The 24,070-nt window shown below is 40.9% G+C and overlaps 1 protein-coding gene across 1 annotated transcript in view; it reads left to right on the forward strand.

The window, feature by feature from the left end:
• Window positions 1-1,889: 1,889 nt before the first annotated feature.
• The window catches only part of MAP3K7CL (MAP3K7 C-terminal like), a gene marked incomplete at both ends in the record, with an annotated part of 31,780 nt that continues 9,599 nt past the window's right edge, over window positions 1,890-24,070 (forward strand). The window contains 2 exons of the mRNA XM_084232364.1: window positions 1,890-1,959; window positions 14,336-14,397. Coding sequence (XP_084088490.1) covers window positions 1,890-1,959; window positions 14,336-14,397 — 132 coding nt within the window. The remainder of the gene's footprint in view (window positions 1,960-14,335; window positions 14,398-24,070) is intronic.

Below are 24,070 nucleotides of genomic sequence, written 5' to 3' on the forward strand. Positions count from 1 at the left end.
CACCATGCTGGGGGAGGCAGACAGATGCTCTCTGTGGTGCGGCAGGGAGGGACTCTAATTAGCTGGTTTCTCAATTCCATTACCCTTGGCTGGAAACAGTACCAGAGATCTGTTTGCAAAATCCTGGAGGCAAACTCCTCCTGCTCAGCTTCATTTCTTGGTGCAGAGAAGTGCAGAGAGATCCAGTCCAAAGACAGCCCAGCTTTTCATCCTTACATGTGATAGAAAAAGGTTTGCTGATTGTACGATGGCGGAACAGTAAGACTTTTGCTTTTAGCTACAACTTGAAGTGGGGGGGTTATTGTTTGTTTTGTTAAATATGAGACAGTCTGTTCTATTACTCAGAAACAGGTGGCTAACAAGAAGTTGGATTCTAAGCAGATGCCACAGAAATGTATCTCAGAGCTAAGATAAAACGTATCCTGAGTCAATTAACGGTGATTTTATTTGCCTTTCCTTAAGTTGAAGATTTCATGTTACTACTTTTCTTGAACTAAGAATGACATGACTTAGAGTGCTTTTAGGTTCCTTGCCATTTGCAGGGTTAAATGAATGGGCTCAGGATGATTCTAATGGGTGATAAACAGTTGCTTGTTTTTCTCCAGAGCTATACTAGGTGTTTAATATGAACCTGATCTTGTCATGGGTAAGATGATTCCACATGTATGTATGTCTAAATATCTGTGTATTTATATATATGCATTCACTTTAGTTCTATAAATAATCATCAAAACAAAATTCAGTGTTCTAGGCACTATTTTTAGATAGAAAAAGTTGTGGGAAAGAGTCAGAAGCCTGGCTATGAGAAAATGTCATGTTAAGGCAGTTCCCAGAATCTCAGTAAGGATGGCTAAAGAGATGATTTATACTTTATCATGTTTTAGAGATGTTTTCCTTAAAATATCATTAAGAATTTTTGGTTTACTACCTTATATGAGAAGGAAAGTTAGAAGGATTAAGGGAAGAATAACTCAAAATAAAAGTTAAATATATGTATTTAAATAACAAAGATATCAGATATTTATAACAATTTTTTTATTGCCCTGCTCCAAAAAACAAAAGTTATCAAATGTCTTGGTTACAATGTATTTGGGCTTAGTTCTCTTATAACAAAGAAATATTCGTGCATTTTTGCCCAAAACCACCCAGCTGATCTGTAAGAGCTTTTCCCATTCATTCTTTGTTAATTCATTAAATATTCATTAAATTAATTCAATGTTAATTTAATAGGTGGGGCAGAACATCACTGGGATATTTTTAACTTTTGTCTTTTGTTTGTATCACACATTGTTAAGATGTAACTTTTGAAATATTTGGTAGAGTTACAGGTAGTCCATCAGATATTTAAGCACATAATTTAAGCACATCATTTCAAAATTGTGGGGTATTTCAAGACAGTCTTTGGTATTCTTGAACTGATTTCATGATACTCATTCTTTACCACACCCAGATCAATAATTCAGAGCCAATTTGCACTTTTAAGCACAAAAAGCTAGTTTCATCTGAAGCTGACACCCTATTAAAAGTTCTTTATTCCCCTCAGTTAAAAATAAACTGCTATATAAAAGGCCTTGACTAAAAGGATGCTAAAAAAGTGACCTGGGTGGAGATTTTACTCCATCGTGTATAGTTCGTTCTAGATGTGTATTTCAAAGCCATTTTTCTATGAACCAGAAAAAAAAAAAAAAAGCTTGACAGGTAAGCACTTTCCACATAAGGAAAGAAAGGAACTAGATGCATCTTTAAAATAAAGAAAATGCTTGCTAACTTTCCCCTCTTATTGGCAAAGCTCTGTGCATATTCGAGGGTTGATGTTGGCTAAAGCACTAATGGCTCTCTTGTCCTTACAGCTGGAAGACTCAGGGGAAGGCCGAGGCTCAGGTGCCCACATGATCAGCACAGCCAGGGTAGCTGCGGAAAAGCCAGTACGCATCGCCTTCAGCCTTGATAATGCCTCAGGTATGTGTGCTTCGAGGGCAAAGTCCACCTCCCTGGCCCTGCCTCCTCACATCACCTTTCCCAGTTCCCTAAAGAGTGTTTGAAAAGTGCATGCCTGGCGTGACCTGGTGGTGGGGAATGTGATTTTCCATCATGGAGTGAGAGTGGCCTTCGGTGATGCTTCCTATCTCCCATTCTGCAGTTGTCTCAGCACATTCTTTTTGTCTTTCCCTACATCAGGTCTCTCTTATTATAAATTCATTGAGCTGTAGCAATTTCTAATGATAGTAAAGTATGTCATTGTTAAAAGTGCATGAGGAAAGCTTTACTAAGAACTGGCAGTTGGTTAGGTAATATAAAAATATCGCTGTCCTGGTTCCAACAGCATTTCCTGGAGCCTAAGCTTGAAATGCTGGTTCCTCACTGGTGCTCCCACACTTCCGACTAGCCTGACTCGGCAGGAGTGATGAATGGGGCAGGTGAGGTGGGCCCTCTTGGAATAGTAAGGTCTGAGGTGATACTGCCATACTTAGAGTTCTATGTCATGCTCCCTGCAGTGACCTCTTAACACATATACTGACAGGGGACCTCAGGTGGTGTGAGGTCGCAGGGGTGAAAAGGGGAACACTTGGATCTCTACTGTGGCATCAGCCATCACTCTCATTCGAATGCCATCCATGAAAACCACATCTCACATGCTCAAACAACATTGCCATTTAAACCTGGGGTCTTTCTGAGGACCAACTCTAGCTCTGTATTATTTTACCATTTCTATCTAGCCAGCCAGCTATCAATCCAATCTATTTATATTTATCATTGATGTCATGGTAATACTTTAACAAGTAAGGATCGAAAAGGGGCAGGTTGATCTCTAAAATAATGCAAAGCAAGGATCTGCACTCTGTGAAGTCTGACATAACACAGCCAATTCAGGCTTTAACACACTTGTGATTATGGTGGTAACACATTTACCCCTGGTATTCCTAAACTGTGCAGTCCCCAAGGAAGGATTTGTCCTATGCCCCCACTCAGGGGTTGCCTTGAAAGATGCTGGTGAAGGGAAATCCTCTCAATAGACAAAACAACCCATCCCAGCATAAACAATTACTGGAAATGCTTTTGTCTTTTGTATTGTGCATTCATGAATATTATTTCTGATCTCAAGAGAAACATGCAGTATAGGCATCAACATTCCCAATTTGCAAGAATAGAGACTGAGGTCTAGAGGACACACTTTTCCTAAGTAATAGAGCTATAAATTTCAAGTTAGGCCCCTAGATTTGACAGCCTGAACACTCCAGTATTCCACACCCCTTCTGTTTTCATGTACTTCGTAAACACAAGATTCAAAGGAGTAATCTGTGCCTGAGTGGCAGGCTCTCGAGAGAAATGAGCAACCCAATGATCCAGGGAGAAAGGAGCTGTAAATTCTTCCCTGTGCTCATGCCCCATAGGAGCAGAAAAGTCCTGTTATCAACAGCCTTACACAGAAAACTTTAATATATAAAATGCTTTATTCCAAGCAATAGTATCACAATTTTGGCTGAGAAAAACAAATGCACTCTTGCCTCACCTTCATTTTAGCAGAATTTATTTTTTGTATAAAAGAAATTTTTTGTACAAGGAGGTGAATCTTGATCTTTGGCTGGAAAAATAGACTATGCCTTGATGCACGGGATGCACAACTTCAAATCAATTTGCCACCATCTTTTGAATTCTATTGGTCCCTGACAGGTTTTACATGTTTTCATCAGTCAATATAGATTGCTTTTTCCCAGCCTCTTTCAAATGTCCCAAGAATTCCCATGTTTTTTTTTTTTTGATATGGTAGCTTCAAAAAGTGTTGCCATTTATTTCAAGTAATTTCTACCCTTCAGTTCTACAAAAAAGGTGTTTAAGAAACCTTATGAAGAATTTACCAAAATTAAATTTTTCTTCCTTGTCTTTAAATTTTCCCCATTTCTGGAGGAAGGATACCTCACTAGAAAATATAAGGCACTGGGCCTCCCCGGTGGCGCAGCGGTTGAGCGCTGGGTTGCGAAGCTGCCCCGCGGCCTCTGCGGCGCCGGTTCGATCCCCGGCTGCTCCCCGGCCACTGGAGGAGGGTCCCACATGGCGCGCAGACCTCTCCTGCCGCCCGCTGCTCCCCTCAGCAGTGTACTTCGGTCCTTCTGCCTGCTCTGCTCCCCGCTCTGGCTCTGGTGAATTCTCTCACCCTCCCGCGCTTCTGACTGTACCCAGTGCATGTATAAACAAAACAAACAAACCAGCAAACAAATAAATAAAGCATGCCTCTATAAAAAAAAAAAAAAAAGAAAATATAAGGCAGGCTTGGGCATTCTGTGTCTCATTCTTCGTTATAATAATCATCTGAGAGCACGCACCAAAAAAGCAAGTTTCGAGGTCCTACTCCTGCCTCTTCTGATGCAGTCAATCCAGATTGAGGTCCAGCAGGCTTTCACATGCACTTGGGGTTGCAAATGCACAGAGAGATGCTTCTATTTGGGGACACTCCCTCTGAATTCTTGACTCAGGAGCATGTGGAGAGTCACACTGAGCAACACTTGCCATTGTGAATGCTGCACATGCCTTTTGAATACCAGTGCATGTGACCTATGGACCACATGTTTAGGGGAAAAACATCCTAGACCCTCATAGTAAATGGGGAGACCAAGGTGGATTTCTGGGGAATATTTCCTTCTTAGTGGATTTATTGTTTTGTTTTTTTTTTTTTTAAAGTATCTTTTCTTTATTTCAGGAACATTGGTTTACAGCACTGTATGTGACTTAGGGGTACAGGTTCTTTAGATGTTTGTTACCACACCACACTCACTACCAAAGTATCCATGGTCCTCCACCACAGTCCACTGGGCCCCTTGGCTCCTTTGTTCCCATTCCATCATCCCTGCTGGCAGCCTGATTTCTGCAGTCAGTCTTCAAGGATTTGTCTTGATGAATTTATTGTTGATGAGTAAACAAAGTCCATGAGAAAAGGAGAGGTCTTCTCCTATCAATATTGACTTTCCTCTGAGTTAATACACCATGCTCACCCCTCCAGTTATGTTAGTAATTTTTTATTCATTTTTAGCTGAGACAATCTGATGTAGCATTTAAGGACCTAGGGCTTTGGAGTTGATGGGATACGCTATGTATATATCATACACATAGTATAGTATCATACCTCCTATAGGTTTTATAAGGTAAAGACATTTTGGGAGAAAAAGTCTATGCCACCCAGAGCAGGTGGGAAAATCTTGGAAGATTTGATAGTTAACCTGGGATAGAAGGTGGGAAGGGGACTCAAGGTAGTGTAGGGAAAGACAGGTGCTATTTCCAGCATCAGGTATAGAAAAAGGGGGATTATACATCTTTCAATCATTCTTTTTCCTTTTCCATTGCACCAGAAAGGCTGAACACTACCTACGATTCAGGAAACATTAAAACTTGTCATTTAGAGCAGGGGTGTGAGTGGGGGAAAAATACCCTGACATTTATGAGCCATGATTAGAGCCAGGCCTTATCTGGAAATGTCCATAGAAGATCTGTTTAGATAGTGGTATCCTAGACTTACCAAGTCAAGGTTTAACAGCTCAAAAGAGTCTGGACTTGATCAGAAGCAATTGCATGTTGAAGTATTTGAGCAAGAGAGTATGCAATGTGATGAAAATTGTCTTCTGATTGGAATAGCCTGGAATGTGGAGAGATGAAATAATGGAAGAGCTTCTCTATGATGGTAGAGAGACAAAGTGATGAATATCTGGGTTAGAGATGGGATGGATGACTGAATTCAGGGTACATTTTGAAGGATAGCTTCGAAGGACTTGGTGACTGGTTGATTGGGTGTTCACCAGTATTCCTTAAGAGCAGAATGAGCCACAGGACACCAAATACAGCAGAGATCTCCAGGGGCTTACATAAAGGAAGCAAGTTTTTAGTGGGGAAAAGTCCTCTATAATACAATCACCATTTCTAGCCTATCATCAGAATCCTTCAAGTAACACTTAGCAGGCTGTAATTCCCAGAGGCAGCAACACCATTATACATTAATGATATGATTGGCATTACTTTAATAAATAGTATGATTGGCATGACTTGACAATTCCAAAGAGCATTCTAAATTGGGATCTTGAGGGAGTTAGTTTTCCCAATAGAAAGTGTGCAGTAGAGAAATAAGAATCTCACCTCTTAGGTCATTAGCGAATCACTGGCCCATCTCCAATTAGAGAGAATTTAGAGCTGGACTGACATGAGGATTTCAGGTTAATTACTCAAGAGTTTTATCTTCAACTGAACAAAAACCTGGCATACTCTTGTGTAAATTTACAACTTGACTTGGGGGTTCTGTTTTTCTTAAGCCTTTACTTCTTATCTTAATGAATCAAGAATACTGGTATTAGCCCAAGTTGGTAGCTTTCAACTTTCCACTTTTAAATCTCTTAATCTATTAGAATTTTTCATATCTGGGCATAAATTAATCATATGCTATTTAGTTTTTTTTAAAAGCAACCCTTTTGAATACCAGTGCATGTGGTAACCCTTTCTGTTGGTGTCTCTTTGAAGTAATACTGTTTTCTCCTCACATAGCAGGGTGTTTTGGGTGCTAGTGGGGGTTACGTGGAGTCGTCACATAGTGACTCATGAATCAGTGTGAATGTCTTACTATGGACATGTGCAAAACCAGCTCTCCACTGTATTGTGATGCAGATAGAGCATGCCTCCATAATGTCCCCTTCCTTTAACTTTTCTACCTTTGGTGCCTTTTGGTATTCTTTCCCTCTCCCTCTTCAAGACCCCCCAAATTTCTGGTATCCCTCTTCTCTACTCTCTCAATCCTTGTTCTCAGAAAAGACTCTGAAAAACCTTTTTCCTACTAAGCAATAAATGAATATGGAGATTTACCCTGTTTATCTCTCGAAGGGTTTATTTTTCTTATCCACAGGGAGCATTAGTAGGAAGTCAAGGGACAAAATTCATTGGTAAGGATGGCACTTGAGAAACAGGCTGGAGGAGTATTCTTGAATTCTCTCAAATCACATTCATGACCACCGGCAAAGCATTTTGCTACCAGGACTACAATGCTCCCCTTTTATTACATGGACTTTACATCTAAATGGGTAACAAATTAAAAAGAGTCCCAGTGGCCTGGCTTGAATCCCTTCTGACTATTAACTGCTTGATTTGAAGCAAGTTACTTAACCTCCAGAGCCAGTGGTCAACATCTACAGAATGGTATACCGTAATAACATCTCCTGCACAGTTGTTGCCAGTATTAAATTGATGAGATGATACAAATAGGAGCACCTAGTTACTCCATAAGCATTCACTCCCTTTCTGGACTTGCTTTACAGCTTTATGCAACAGACTCTAATCAGTTGTATCTCAAAGAATATGAGATATCAGACTAACAACTCAAAGTAGTTTTATATGTATATTGTAATACAATATATATAACATATATCTAAAATATGTTTATATATAGTGATTGATTTTATGGTATTTGATTATTAAATTATTACTATGGTTCTGTGCTCTGTGAAGTTTGTAAATATAGGTGACCGCCATTTCTACCCCCACCCTCAAGGGGTTTGGGAGTGTTGTTGCCACTGCTTGCTGAGGCAGCTTTGAAGGTAGGGTCAGAGGTACTTTAAGGCATCATGGTGACTAGTATTAATTATAAAGAACTGACAGTCTGTAGGTTTCATACCAAATCTATACCTGTATCCAGATCTGTTTGTCTGTTTCTATATTTATATCTACACTTACTTTCATGGACCTTAAATATCCAGTGTGCATTAAGGAACTCACATCTCTAATACTTACCAAGCAAGGAGGCAAAGTTTAAAAAAAGTTTTGCTGAGTCTCCAATGATGATTCTTAGATACCTAAGAAGAACCTAGGTATCTAGAACATTTTAAGAAGTGTTTTGATATATTGTTAGCTTAATATCATTTATTTATATCTTATTTTAGATTTAAAATGAAAGTACTCAAAGACCTTTCGTCCATAAGTTAATTTTTTAATATAATTTACATAAAAAGTTTGATAGGAAAGTAAAAGGGAATCCCATCTTAAATACAGATTAAATAAAGAGATTACACATATGAAACCTAAGGTTATAGTCTCAGCAGGGAAATATGCTTTAACTGGCTTGGGGAGAAAAATAAGTAATTACAGTCAGTGATCTTGACCTTTCTGAGTCTCTTTGTATTCAGATGAAGAGTAATACTCTCAACATATGTATGACCCACATTTGCACCACACACATGTTTCTTTGCCCCTCCTTTGGGTCAGTTTTACGGTGAAAAGGAATAGAAACTAAACTCAATTATAATAAGCATTCATTATTACTGATTATTTCCTAGGTGTCAGGCTCTAGGATGATTAATGTATCCATTCTTTTCCCAATACCAAGTTTTGGAGACAGGCAATAGCATGTTCATTTTGCAAAGGAGAAAACTGAGTCTCTAAGAGATGAGGTTGATTGTTCTCATTCACTAACTTAAAACTGACCAACAAGAGACCCAGATGCACATCTGTTCTACTGAAGGTCACACCGACTTGTCGTTAGGAGCGCCTTTGGCAATTTCCAGGCAGATTAGTACAGGAGCTACGGCTCTGTGGCCGCTACCTACACTCTGGACTCTGCAGGGTCAGTTTGTGCCTGGTGTCCCGAAGGGTGGCTCCAGGACACCAGCTCTGAAGTTTCCATTGCAGGCAGGCCCAGCCACTTAACTTGTGGAGGCACAAGACAAAACATACAAGGCTCCTTGTTTAGCAATCACAACGAAGCTGAAGTCTCTAGAACAAGAGCCTTATAGGCAGCACAGGGCCCACTTGGGGACTGGCTCCCTGTGTCTGCACAGGCACAGGAATAGTAAATGGATCCAATGGAGTCTTCAAGGGCTGCCTCTGGACTGCCAGTTGGGGACTTGCCTAGGGTTGGAAAAGCCCCAACAATCAACCTCATCTCTGCTGGGATCTTTTCTGTATAATAACCTAAACTCTTTCTAACAGGGACTGAGTTTCCCAGCCGAGACCCCAGTTTTGTCTAGGATGGAGAGCACAGTGGGAGAGGACATGATTGACTCCAGGCTCTCAAATGCTGGTCTAGCTTTGATGACGTCTTCACCTCTCAATGTAAAACGAAGGAGCAGGATAAAGAAGTGATGTGTGTGTGTGTGTGTGTTTGCTTTTGTCTGTAAAGCTAAATTTATCCAATATAATAGCTAGTCGTCTAAGGTTATGTTTATTTTTAATGCTAATATGTTCTCCTTGTCATAGATATTATGTTACACTGTCATCTGTGTGAATCATCTCTTGTTGAATGAAAAGTTGATCACTATAAGACATGATTCCTAAAAACCTGGGGGGAAATATTATTGACTCATGAAATACCAAAGTCTGGGGTTCAGTGGATCAGAAAGTGAAGGAGAGCAGAATGGCCTGGTGGAAGGAGCCCTGGGCTGCCCTTCCTCTTAGAAGATTCCTTTCCTTTCTCAGGCCCATGGTGTTCAGCTCTAAGAATACTGGACCAGATGGTTGCTTGGCCTCGTCCAGCTGCAACATTCTCCAAACACTAACTACATAACTCTCATTGCTAAATAACAGGATTTGGATTACAGACCCAATGGGTCCCACTTATCTGATTCATGGGCAAACACTGAGAAGACAATGTAAGGAAATCTGAGAACAGAGTAACCACAAAACAACCAACAGCTGCTCAATCAAAGCTGAGATGAGCTGGTCCCCAAATGTACCGTGGTATGTCATAGTGGTTGCTACACCAATAAGAAATTTCTATCTTAAGTACCTTTGACATAGCCACATTGGGTTAGCAAAGCAGGCAGTGAGCATCTGCTTATTTAAAAAAAATCCTCTAATTCTTTCCTTTATACTCCACCCTTTTGACAATTCCACAGTATAGATTTTGCTTCATCCATTAAGCCCACAGTGCTGTTTTGAAAAGAAAGTCAATTAATTACTTTGTTAATGCATAGATAATATGATAGTGATCTGCCAATTTATTTTTTGATCTGCCAATTTAACATAGAGCCTCCAACCTTGTCTTGTATGTAATAGGCATTCAACAAACATTTAGTGAAGAAAAATGTACCTGCATTATGATTTTGTCACCTTAGAACCATATCTAGCAAATGCTCTTTTTTTTAAAAAAAACACCACCAAATTTCCATGGGAGGGGTCTCTTGCATAGCTACTGTACAGCCTACTTTGTGCTTCTGGAATTGTCAAAACAAACTTAACTGCTCTCAGGGACGCTGATCCAATATCACTGTCAAAATGTTTTACAACAATTCGGCCAAATGTTTGTAGAACAGCTGTGCTACTAGTCTGCCTGAGTCATTTTCCTTCTTTTGGCCCAATCCTGTGATTCATCATTCCACTTTTAGAATATTTGCCTATTTTTAAAACCAGTCAAAGAAGGCAGCCACTGTTTAAAAGTAAACACACCACACATCAACTCAGGGCAGCTTCACAAACCCTAAAATTTCTGGCTGGTCGAGTTGCCAGATAAACCAGATGGCGTGGAACAGTGAAATTCAGCACTGGCCTTCCGACTGCCTAGTCTTCTCCCATCTGGCTTTGGTTTTCTAGTTCCGCTGCCATTTCCTGCTTGGATTAATCTAACTTGATGCATTCCTCAACAAACATCTTGCTTTTATTTGTCTATCCAAAACATCTCCTATATGTTTATATCTATGTCAGTCAATTAGACTTTCATGCAGGTCAGGGAATCCAATCTGAAGTCTTAATCCATGAAATTAGCAGTGTTCACCTATATATGCTTCTATATGGTATGACTATAATCATGTGGGTTTCCACAATGGGCTTCATGAAATCTGAGTCCTATCAGGCATTTATTTACTATAGTAGAGCAAATGGATCATTTCCTTTTTCTTTTTTATAATTAAGCAGGAAGGAGTGTGACTTCACAGGGACCAAAGAGGGTTAAGTCCCCGGAACCTTAAGTTCCATTCCTGGCTGTCTTTTAAAATTCTAGAATGCACTGTCTGTTCTGTACTTTGCAGGAGTGTTTTCTCCTTTCAGAAAGTGCCAGCTCATCTAATATTTCTAAGGTTGTTAGGGTTGGGATGTCAAAATGTAATATGTTCACATTGACCTGTGCAAATTCTTCTGGCCTTGAACCCAGATGAGCTAAAATAATCAGAACATCTGCTTTATCAGTATTTTACTGAGTAAATTAAAGTGCTCTTTAGAAGAAATCAGCTTTACAAAGTATATGTTTTATAATGAAGGTCAGCTGCCACAAGTAAATATTTCTGTCTTTTGGCCAACTCTTTACAAATGATGGTGTGGATTTAAAAAGCCACAGCCCTTGGCGGAAGTTGTCACTACTAATCTGAATAAGTGGACATCACTCATGGGGCCTGGGGTTGGCCTGCCTTGTTTCCTCTTGAGACAGTCCTCCAGCCTGCAGCCAGAGTCCTGGGAAGATTCATCTGTTGCCTCTTGATTTCTAAGGCTAAATTGTGTGGTTGAACCTGTGGGCAGTGTCTGGCACACAGAGAGGAACAAATGGGTTCACATCTGGTGCTGCATTGATATTACATGGAGTGATATGGTATTGCTCTTTTTTTTTTAATATTTTGTTTATGCATACAAAAACTGGGGTGTAGGCCAGAGGTGTGTATGTTGTGGGGGGTGAGAAGATTCACCAGAGACAGAGTGGGGAGGTGGGCATGTGGGTCTCCTGAAATACATTGCTGAGGGGATCATTGGGCGAGACAGGAGAGGTCTGCTGTGCCATGTGGGTCAGCTCCCTGGTCTGGGATCGAACTCATGCTGCAGTGGCTGGTACTAACTTAATAGTGCTGAGACTTTAACACCTGCACCACCAGGGAGGCCCATGGTACTCCTCTTGACTAAAATATACCAGAGGGGTATCGATCACCATGACCCTTGAGGAGTTTGGGAGGCTGATACTCTCCTTGTTTGCATTGTCTTTCTGGCCATTAGCTTTGGTGCCTTCAAAGAAATGTCAGCTTGAGAAGCCAGCAGCTCCTGGTGCATTGCCTTTTATTCTGAGTAGGGGGAGGGTGCTTGCTTCTGCCTTGTGTCTGGCTCCTGTCACTGCTTCAAGTAGGACAACAAGCTTTATTTAAAAATATGGCCATGAGAACGTGAGAACCATCCTGACCATGATTTAAAATAGTTTTTTTTTTTTAATTGAGGTAACATCAGTTTTCATCCCTGTAAGTTTCAGATGTGCAGTGTCTCACCTCAGCGACTGTATCTATCACACCACACCCACCACCCACATCTGGTCACCATCCAGCACCCGCCAATCCGCCCCTCTGCCTGCTTCCACCCACTCCATCCTCTCCAGTGACACCGTTCTGCCATTAGTCTAAGGCTTTTTTGTTTCTGTTTCATTCATTTTCATTTTTTTCCTTATAAACCACAAAAGAATGACGTCATACAGTATTTATCTTTTCCTTCTGGCTTATTTTATTTAGCATAGTCCCCTCAAGGCCCACCCATGTTCTTGCAAATGGCAAGAATTGATCTTTTATTATTTTTTTTAACAACAGAGTCGTATTTCATTGTGTTAACACACCACATCCTCCTTATCCTTCAGCTATTGTTGGATTTTCATTGTCTTCAGCCACTTTGAGTTGGGAGTAATATGAAACTTGTTGGGTACTTGGATTGTTTCCTTATCTTGGCCCTTTTGAGTAGTGAAATAACTTTGGTTTTGAAATTATGTGTTTAGCTAGTATTTTGTCTTATTCTCATATCAAATGTCCTGGGGTGGGTGTTGTTGACAGGAGGGAATGGGCCTTGAATGGTCAATGGCCCTCAGAACCAGGGTCTGCCTAGAGATGTGGGGGCTCTGCTGATAGGGGACTACCAGGACTGGGTCAGCAGTAGGTTCTTGGAGATTTGGGGGTGACTTGAATATTTTAGGACAAACTTCTCTATGATGCTTCTGAGAACTGCATGTTTTTCCATTGTCTTTTTAGAGCTCAGTAGCATATTCTTTAACAGTAAGAGCCAGTTGAAAATGTAATGAAAGTTATAAACCATTCACAACCAATGCAATTTTCAAAAACACACATAAGGTCATCTGAGATTTCAGAAGAAAACATTAAAACTTTATAAGGGGCCTCCCTGGTAGCGCAGCAGGTTGAGCACTGCACTGTGAAGCTGTCCGCAGCCTCTGCAGCGCGGGTTCGATTCCCGGCCGGCCAGGGAGAAACCCACATGGCGTGGCAGACCTCTCCTGTCTCCCCCACTACTCCTCTTAGCAGTGGTCCATCTGCCTGTTCTGTTCCCCGCTCTGTCTCTAGTGAATCCTCTCACCCTCCCACGCCTCTGACCTGTACCCCAGTTCTTGTATAAATAAATAAAAAAATCTTAAAAAAAACTATTAAAAAAAGGTGCTTAACTGAATCAGAAACAGTCCAGACTCTTACACAGTATAACAATATTATACAAGTATAGCTATTTCTCTAATTACCCTATAAATCAGTTCAACATCAATGGAAATTCCATTTGATATTTTGAGGAATTCAACACCTTTTTTCTACATTTTATATGCAGAACTAAGATGAAGGAAAGGTAAGCAGAGCTTTAACAAAGTATAAACTGCAAATAGACTCACCTGCCTTCCTAGGTAGTAAGATGTATTGCAATGAAAATAGTGTGAAAATAGTGATATTGGTATTGATACAAGAGTTGATGAACAGTCAAGAGGATGGCATCTTCTCACCCAGCAGCCAGGACCCATTTCCAGTGAGGGCACTGAAGGTGCCAAGGACAGAGTTGCCGAGGCTCTCAGCTCCAGCAGGGAGGTGGTGGATGGGGCCTCTGCAAGGAGTGTTTTCCGACTGAGTTTCCTGCCTAACCCAGGAGACTGGTGAAACCCCTGTTAGTGGTGGCTTGTGGGGTGAACAGAGGGCAAAACCGTCAAAGCTTGTTATTCAGAGCAGAAGCAACACTTCTATTTTTCCCGACTGCGCTCTTCTGTCCCACTAAGATTGTTCTGGTCACCTCATTAGCACCTTGTTAAAGCACTTTACTGCATATCATATTTTTTGCTGTTGGCTAAGGCTGGCATATTGAAAGACAAGCAGTGCTTAACTGGGGAACTACCAAAAGGAACATTTGAGGATTCTGATATTTGTTGGCAAAAAATTTTGGGCAGGCTGACGACGCCCTCTGTGCTTCGGTTTGTACCAAAAATGAGCAAGACTTTTTTCCTGTGTTCTATCTGTTCCCGACTCAAGTGATAAAAATAACCAAAGCAGTATATGCGGATGGTTTAACACAGCGAGTCCAAAGATGGGAACAGTAGGACCATGCTCTCCAGAGAAAGTGCTTGATAGTGAAGAATCATTTTATTTTCATGTTTCAGATGATGCACCTCCTGAAGACCCCAGTCCGCTGGTCTTCCCAGATTTAGACCAGCAGCTGCAGGTAAGGGCTTTTCTAGAGTCTCTCTTCTTAACCTCCTTGGTTTTAAAAAAACAGAGTGAACTGAAGAATGACCAGGATGGGAATGACTGCCTTAGAGACAGTGGGGAACTTTTTCTAGTCATCAAGGTGAGTATTTCTATCATTCTAAAGTTGGACTGAAGTCTCCTGCAAAGTGCCTATTTGGTTATCCAGTCATAGCACCGACTATGAAGGACTCAAGTGTAAACCAGCTCCTTTTTTTTAATTAATAATGTCTTTTAATTGTGATAACATTAAGATTGTCTCTATCAGGTTTGTCCACTGAAGGGCACCTACCACCAAATCGCCATAGTCTACTCCACAGTCCATTGTGCTTCCTCCCTCTTTATTCCTACCTACCCCCTTGGCCCCCCACGTCTCCTCTTTGGATGCTTCAGTTTTCAAGAGTTAACTGGCTCCTATTTTGAAGGAGTGCTGGAGTCTGGGGAAAGGGCTGTCCCTGCTTTCTTGCTGTGCCTGTTTCCCAGTCATTGCAGGCAGGTTTAGCCTATTTTGGGTTAATGATTTAAAGAAAGAAAAACTGTGCAGAGGAGAGTTGTCTGTTTGCCAAGACTTCAGAATCATTTTCCTTTCTCTGCCCACAGCCCTCCCTTCCCCAGTTCTCTGACAACTTTTCACAGAATATAATTATTTTAAGTTAATCCTGCAAACTCTCTGGTGTGACCCACGAGGAAAGTATTTTGGTAGCATAGTTGATGGCTGATCTGTCAAGGTGTCCCAGTTTAAAACACCAAGATTATTTGAAAGGAACAAATTATGACATTTTAATTTTCACTTAATGGTCTATAGTCAGTCCTGGCAAAGATGGTTTTAGAAGGAGTTCTGCTAAAATATCCGACTATTAGCTTTGGATCAGGTGATCACGTGTGTCAATTTGCAGTCACTTTCAGATAGGATTAACAGAAATCTTGACTCCTGTGCACCATTTTTTCATTAGTTCCTGATTTTGAAAGCCTTTGAAGAGGGTTTGCAACCCTCAATCAATCGCAGCAGGCCCCCATGGTCTCTATTATCTTGCACCAGCAGCTTTCCCATTTGTGGGTGTGCCTGGTGTCCTGAAGTCATTTGAGTCTGGATCCTGAACAGCCCTTGACAGAGGTGGGAAGAGCCATTGAGCACCCTAGAGGAATCCAAGATGGTATCCCTTTCTGCTGGCTCCAGTTCTTATCTCCATGCCCAGTGCGCTGTGCTAAAAACCCAGGAGCAATTAGGTCAGGTTTGAAGATCTGTGGCTCCAATGGTTGGGTGGCTTCTAAGCATCAACCCAGCACAACAACTTGGCAGGAGCCCTCCTCCTGCCCCCTGCTGCAGTTCTGGGCATGGTCGCTGTCCTCTGATAGGAGGTCCTCTCAACAGAGCAACATTGATTGCCAGGAGGTGGGAGGGCCATCACCATAGAGCTGTCAAAAGGTAGCTATGTTCTCCACTCTCCTTCTCTCTTCTGCAGCCATCAGCCACCCTTTCTTCCTCTGCTGCCTCCATGCGGGGTCTTCAGCCCAGCTCACCTGGTTCCAGGTATCTAGACATATCCCCAATATTCCTTCCTTTCACACCTCAGCTCTTCTGCCCTTCCCCACTCACAGTGGCCCTCTGTCCTCACAGAAGGCCTGTGTATGAGCTGCTGCTGGTGTAGTTGAGATTATAATAGCTGCGATTTTTTCCCCTCCAGTCAGATATTCTCCTTTATTTTATTGTCAAAGGTATTCAATGGCCGTGGAAGTTAGATAAGAATAAGGAGTGAACATGTCTTGAAATTAAAACAAAGTATTTTTCAGGTTCCTGCTTCTCTACCAAATAATGGATCATTAATTCTTTCTTGTATTGGCAAAAAAAAATCCTCTTTCCTTTGTGAATGTTAGTGGTCTTTGCTGGCTGATGGCTCATCTTAAGCAGGATGCATAGCACTCTTGGCAATTATCCAGATAATTTTTCTCTTAAAGCATTTGGATTTTATAGTGTTAATGTTATAATATTAACTTGTATGTATTAGACATTAAGTCTGTTTAATAGTTTTAATCCAAGGAGACTATTTCATCTTCATTGATCCTTAACAAGTTAGGATGTTGAAAGGCTGGTTGTGGGTTTTGATTTCCCCTTACCTGTTCATGAACAGAGAGAACATTCCCAGCATTATAATATATTGTGCAACCATCCCAGGCTGGGCAGGTTCTAACAGTCTAAAAGAGAATTTTGGAGCCCTTGGTGTTATCATCACAGGTTTTAATAGTAAGCAGGGCCAACAAGCCAGCAGGGAGACAGCAACTTGAGCCCCTCCCCCAGGGTGATGCTGCCCTTTTATCCCCTCCCTCCTAGTCTCAGGTGTGCATATCTACTGCGTGCACACCCATTCTCCAGGTGTCCACAATCAGGCATGCATTCCCCATGCCCATGTGTCTTCCGCATTCACTCTATCCAGGCCAAGATTATAGCCACAGAGACTAGTGGTGTAAAAGCCTGATTAATTCATTTACCCTATATCATATTAATGTTTACGTGGCTGCTTGATTATTGGGTGAAGGCTATGACTGTGTTTGCCTGTTATCAGGTTGTTGGTTAGGGTTGTCTCTTTCTAGGGCAATCACTTACTACTCCCTCATTCTACACTCCAGGACACAGGTGACTAAAAATCAAGACAGTGAGGATAGAGAGGGGAAAGCTATATCTATATCTATATCTAAAAGCAGATTTGCATCTCCATACTTAGCATAAGCATATAAGCTTAAGCCATTCAGAAGCAGGAAATCTGTATCGGAAGCCATGAAAATGCTTTATGGAGGAAAGGAGCCATCGATTCCAAGAAGCAGGCTGACTTTATGGTCATTCTCACAGGCTTTTGGGCTCCCATCACATTGTAATGACTTGGTATTTTGCCAACCGTCACAATCCTCTATGGGAGCATAAAAGTTCTGTGACAAAGGTATGTGAAATGGCTGATGGTTGTCACTGTTTGAGGATGAACTGACCCCTCGGTGTTCTCTAGTGGAATCTTAAACACTTGCCTAGTGAAAAATCAGGGATGCAGGTGGTTATTACCAGCTCTACTCTCTGTATCCCTCAGATTTAAATCCTGCCAATGCACATTGAATAACTACTAGGTAAGGGGCATTTCCCCACAAATGATCTCCCTGATCTTTGTGAAAATTGTATAAGCAAACTAGTCTCTACTTTACAGATGAGAAACCTGAGGTCAAATTTTGGTCTAAGTAAATGCACTTGAATCAGTTCAGACAAGATCCTGGATTTTTAATCTAGATAGCTTGCTTTCCCCTACACATTTTGTGAAACCAACAATGATGTCACTTGCTGTCACAGGTGGAGAGCTCTTGTTTCTGGTTGGCAAGGCTGCCATAATGTGGTTATAGTAGAGCTTGTAAAATATGTTCTGACTTTGTGATATCCATTACACCTTCTTTTGCAGTTTATAAAGTGCAGCTATAAAGTATTTATTTGGTAGATACTCTATTGCCTATTTGACCCCCAAGATTTTTCTGTTGCTTTGCCAAGAATGTGGACATGTTCGAGCCTGTAATTCGTGGTGCTTCTATTTTCACAGAAGCCAAAAAAAGCCTTGTGCAAGAATAGCAGTGACAAACATGTCTCTTGATGTCTCTATTAATGAAAAAGTTTGGGCAGGAGACCTTGGGGGAGGTAGGTGTGAAGATGAGCATCTCCGTGGACTGCAGCTCCTAGGCCAGGTGCAAGGTCAAGTCTAGTCTGTGCATATTCTTGTCGCGAAATTAGTTGCTAAAGCCTCCGTGTCCATTAGACACAACATTTGGAGAGAGTGAGGTTAGAATACACTGTGAAAAGGGGCTCATTTCTATGCCCACTTCTAAGAATGAATGACAAACCATTACTTTTCTTTAGACCTCACATTCCTTCTAATTGAGAAAGAGTTAATGATTGATACTCCTCTCTGTTCTGGAGGATGGTATAATCCTTTTGGTCCCAAGGACCAAATTTGTCTTAAAATGTAAACATGTTGCTATGTTTTGGAGACCATGGCTTGACCTGCAGACAATCCGAAATTAAACTGTAATGTGATTTTATTGCCTTTGAATGAGGGATGTGTTTTCATCTTCAGGTAGAGGTCTTGCTAACAAGTGGGTTGTAGTAACTTCCAGATGGGAAGTACAAGGACTGGCATTAGATTGGCCTGGATTTAGATCCTGGGATTTAAATCCCAACACATATGGTTGCTTTGTGATTTTGGCATGTTATTTATTTTCTATAAGCCACCCCACTTTTCTGAACTGCAAAATGGAGACAGCAATATCTATGTCACATCATGGTGGGAATTAAATGTGATTATCAGCAGAGCTAGTGCAATGCTTTGCAAAATAATTGCTCTATTAATGTCAATTTCCTTCCTCAGTGAAGGAAATACTGAATTTTTTGAATGAAGTATTTGAGAACAAGTAATTTATCTCTATGTGTGTAAAATGAAATTTAAAAGAGGATGTTTGGGGGTTTTTGGGTTAGGGAGAGAGGTTCTAATTTCTTTTCATTCAGCTAAGGTACTTGGAAAACAAGATGACTTCCCCCCCACCCCCAAACCAAATTGAGCAATAGCTTCAACCCTTCTTCCATCTAATCTGAGCAGGTGTTTCTCTGGTACACATTGAACTTGCTTTTTCTCAGACAGAGTCTGGTAAGCCCAGAAACTGATGTCACTTCCACAAATAAATGATCTCATTGCTTCCGTTGTGTATGATAATATCTTGTGATCCTAGTAGCCTCTCCAGAAACTTCTTGCATTATTATCTTGCTTAGTATCTGGAAAATGAAAATAGTAGACAATAAGGAAGTCTTAGCCTTCCAGGATTCTGCTTAGTTGGTCCTGAATATGCATCCAGAAAGGCAAGAAGGAAACAGTTCCATAGAGAAGACTGAAGATGCCTGCCATTTTATGGTTGTTCTTTGGCCACTGTGACAACACAGAAGAATTAGATATAGATTCCTAATTTGGAACTTTACAATGATGTCTTTAATTATTTTTTGAGAAGCCTAGTGAACATTGGGATATGCCTTGTTGCCAAAGTTTGAGAAACTTGTGTTATCTCTCCCTCTAAAATTGCTTATATGAATAAAAATGGCTTAAATGTACTTCATTCCGATTTATATAATATAGAAGATGAACAGTATAATTACTAGTACTGACTTAGATAAGAATGTAGATATAGAATGTCAGTTTTTAAAATATTTAACTTATTAACTTTTTTATTTTTTGAATTTTATTTTCTTAAATTGTTGTTCATTTCTGTACGTTTGATTTCTCCCCTCAGGTGTAATCCCCATAAACCTCCCACCCCCACAGCACCCGTGATCCCTCACCATAGGTCCTGTGTTCTCTCCTCCCCTTCCCATGCTGTATGCCTCAGATCCATAGTTTGCAAGTTTCGTCTTTTTAAAAATAGTTAACATTTTAAGATAACAAAATTTTCAGATACCGTAATTAGCTCTATGTTTTCGCATTTAGTTTTTACCAACTATCGCTTGTGTATTTAGGGACATTAAAATGTAACATAAATTTACACCAGACATCCTATTCTCCCTGCTCCTGCCACCCCCCCCCACCCCATAAAGACAACACAGAATCGATGAATAAATACAAAGCCTGCTCAGCAACTGTAGAATATTTAGTTTCCTAAATTTATCTTCTGTGTGGGAAGATGGGATAGGAAAATTTAATTTTGGGGGCCAGTAGTATTTGAAGAAGCCAAGTAGAAAACGGAAACGCTTAAGCTGGCTTTGCCCCTTGCTGAGGGATGCATGGCTGGCGCTTTTCCCATAAGACTCTTTCCAGAGGACAGAGTCCATTTCAGGAGGAGCTTGCAATAAACCCTTGGCCTGGGCAGAGTGGTGATGGGTTGGTGTGGCCCCAGCTGACATTCTTGGAATGGGAGACTGCGGTTTCTCTCTTACTTCATTCTGTTAAATTGGTCCTGATGATGGGGCGGATACCAGAGATAGTAGCGGTTCACTCACTGTCATGTAATTTAAAACCCTCACAAACTCCATCCTCAGGCAATGGTGGAGAGGAAGCAAGGCGGTGAGAAGGAAGTGTGCTCCTCCTTCTCTGACTTCATCCAAACCCGGATCTGTGTCTTGGAAAAATGTTTCAAAATTGGCTTGAAACACTGTTGGGAGAATGTGTTATTTTAACCTTCTCCGAACTGCCTGTTGTCAGTGGGCCAGATACCATGGCACTGAGTGTGTCTGGAGAGTTCTTTCTGTGATCTTGCAGAAGTTAAGTTCTGCTACACAAAGAATACCTTTAATTTTGCACACCAGTTTGTCGTTGGATTCCTTTTCTTCGAATGCAATCATTTCTTCTTTAATCAAAAGCATGGGATAAATGTATCCAAAGTGTGGGAGGTTGGAGTGTAATTATAGAGAAAATAACAGGAACATTTTATCTTCTTGATGCAAAAAGAACTCACTATTGACCTGAAGAGTTTATTTATTGTCTGCCCGTCCTCAGCCCTGGATTAGAACCACCAGATCTCTTGGCCAAAAATAGTCAACAGAAAGCAATAAATATGTTTCATCTGGTCCCCACAGACATACTTTTAAGATATTTTGGGGGTTTTTCTGTGAAAAAGTAACTTAAACATGCATATGGGCAGTTAATTCATGAGTGCCCATTAATTCATAAATGTCATATGACATGCCTCCTGGTCATCCCCTTGTTAAATTGTAAACCTGATCCTTGTGCTTGAAGTTTAGGCATCTGTTTCCTCAGGGAAGTACTATTATTCAGTGAACACCATTGCTCATATACTGTCTCTTATTTTGAGGGATTTTAAGACTAAGAATCACCCTCAGTTACACACATGAACACACACACACATTATCGTGAGAGTCCTATGCCATACAGAACAACCCATTTCCTTACTCTATAGTTCTGCTTCTTGTTTGTTAGGCATAAACTCTGAATACCCACATGCTCACTCACCAGAATTCCCGTAGGGATGAGACCATGTGTGCTAAAAAGCTCTCGGATGAGTTTCCTGGGCTGGGGTAAGAGCTGCTGCTGTCTCGTGTCTTCTAAGACAGTGGGTCCTCTTGCCCAGAGAGTGGGTGCTTTGATTTGACCAGTGATGTTTGGGGTTAGTGGCAAGTGGCTCTGGATTACAAAATGGTGAGGAATTTTAAGTTCCCTGGGAGAAATTTGAGAAGGTAAGTTGGGTGCCAATGTGAGCTTGAGCTAGGGAATTCTATTTGCAGTGCTGTGAAGATGAGCTAGGGACTGCAGAAAGACCAAATGAGAATTATTATTTTGGGGGTTACTTTTTTATTATCAAAATCTATAATATACATTTTCCATCATAATTTTTAAACATACAGTTCAGCAGTGCTAAGTATATTCATAATGTTGTGTTACCAATCTCCAGAACTCTTCCACCTTGCAAAACTGGAACTCTCTCCCCATTGAACAATGCCCCATTCACTCCTGCCTCTCCCACCCAGGAAACTAAAGAGATAATTTGACAGCATTGTGGTGGGTTGTGTTATCTAACTCCTCCTGGCATGAAACAAGAAGACGTGTGGTATAAATACATAATGGAATACTACTCAGTGATCAAAAAGGATAAAATTGTGCCATTTGCAGCAACATGGATGGGGTTTGAAAGGATAATCCTAAGCAGAAATAAGTCAGAAGAAAAAGGCAAATAGCGGATGGTGTCACTAATATGTGGAATATAAAGTAATAATATTAAGAGTCAGACAAGTTGAAAAACTAACCCTTGATAGCTGACTACAGAAATGCCAGTGCAGGGTGGCAGGGAGACAGGGTAGAGGAGGGGAAAAACAGGGACGGAGGCACAGTGGTCTGCAGTGGTGTCATATGGGCGAGTCAGTGTGGGTGCACTTTGGTGGCAATACCTGATGGGGGTTACCCCAATGTTACCTCAGTTACAAATAATAAATTGTTTACCATTTTGAGAAAAAGGAAAAACCTATATTGCTCTTAAATGCTTTGATGCAGATGGAGAGAACTGAAGTGGTGCTACTGCGTGGCAGGTAGGGTGGCTGAAGACAGCTTGCAAGAGCTGAGGCTGAGTGACACCTGGCATCCTTTGACTTCCTAAAACACTGAATACTTAAATCTTTTTGGCTTGTTTTTTGGTGGACACTACTTAATTTTGGGAAATCTTAAAAATATTGAGTAGTATGCTCTTTCTGCTAAGGGCATGGGAGGATACGGAGCACACCCTGAAATACCCCCATCTCCTGCACCGTTAGCGCTACGAGGGTAAAACCTGTGCCTATTGAGCTCTTCACATTTCCCACATTTAAACAGCACCAATTAAAAAGAAGGACAAGCAAAAAAAATTCCCCCATTTATGAAAAGCATTGCAGGGTGGCAGGCAAAGGAAGAGAGAACCTCTTTCTTAAGAAAATTATATATGTGTTTCTCAGTTTTCCTTTTTAATTGTAGCAGCAAGAGGCGTTTCTCGCTTTGAAGGCGGCTCTCATCCTCATGAGAGCCCTGCTGCTGGACTCTTGGTTCAGGCCCCTACACGTGGTGAACTGTGGACTGAACTGGCCAGGAAGCTGAGTCTCAGGGCTTCCAGTAGGCAAATCCTTTAACAGGGCACAGATGCTCTAATAGCAGCTTGGCAAGGGTGTCTGGAGTAAATTGCTTTCATTCCCCTTGCTGTTATACCTGGTCATATGCCAGTGTAACAGGTGAAAATTGATGAGGGGGTGGTGATTTCTAGGACATGGTCTGAAGGAGCCAGGAGTTCTGAATTCCTCTGGCAGCATTTTAGTCTCGTGGGGTGAGCTGGACAGTCATGCTCCTGGGCGCTGCTTTTCAAATTTCCATATAGAAAGGGGTAATGGTTTCAGCAAGCTGAGTGTGCCATGAATGTGTTCAGAGTACAGTAGGGAAAGAGGCTACCTGATACAATAATTATTAGATTGAATTAGGACAGGATGGATGTTTCACATGAAGGTAAATTTCATCCAATATCTTGAATTGCTCTCTACTTAGCAACCTCATGAAACACAGGAAGGCCATTTTATCTATCAATGAGACTTTATAGAATTTGATAGACCTTTGCAGAATTTCTATTATATCTCAGGTACAGTTACTGAACATGATCCCCAAGGAAATCTGTATCTTTGAAGAATATAATAAGAGCAGATGCTAAGAAAATTCATTAGTTTTCAATTTACTAATATAAAATAAACAAGACCGTGACCTAGCCTGACACATTACCCATACAGCTATTGTAAGAATTAGACTGAAAAGCCTGTTTATCAATTAAGTCATAGAGCTCAGTTATTATATAACATCTTTCTATAAATAATTGAAAAGAGTGATTAACAAATTCTTTTAAAGACTATTAACTTGTGTTTCTAAAAGTAATGTTTTAAAATGTTGCTAATTAGTAGAAATTAGATTTATACACTCAGAAAGCTAATTCTTTAAAAATGATTGCTTGAAGTAGGATTGTCAGCATGTTATGTTGAGAAACACCTGCACTGCTAACCTGCCTTATCTCATGTCTGGGAGAAAGGCAGACACTTAGCTGTGCTCTTTGTGGCCTCATATGTTAGAAACATTTTACCTGTGATATTTGGTCTTTCATATGTCTTGTTAATCCTTGCAGACCTATCC

This window comes from Talpa europaea (genome assembly GCF_964194135.1).
Source record: "Talpa europaea genome assembly, chromosome: 4".
Taxonomy (NCBI): domain Eukaryota; kingdom Metazoa; phylum Chordata; class Mammalia; order Eulipotyphla; family Talpidae; genus Talpa; species Talpa europaea.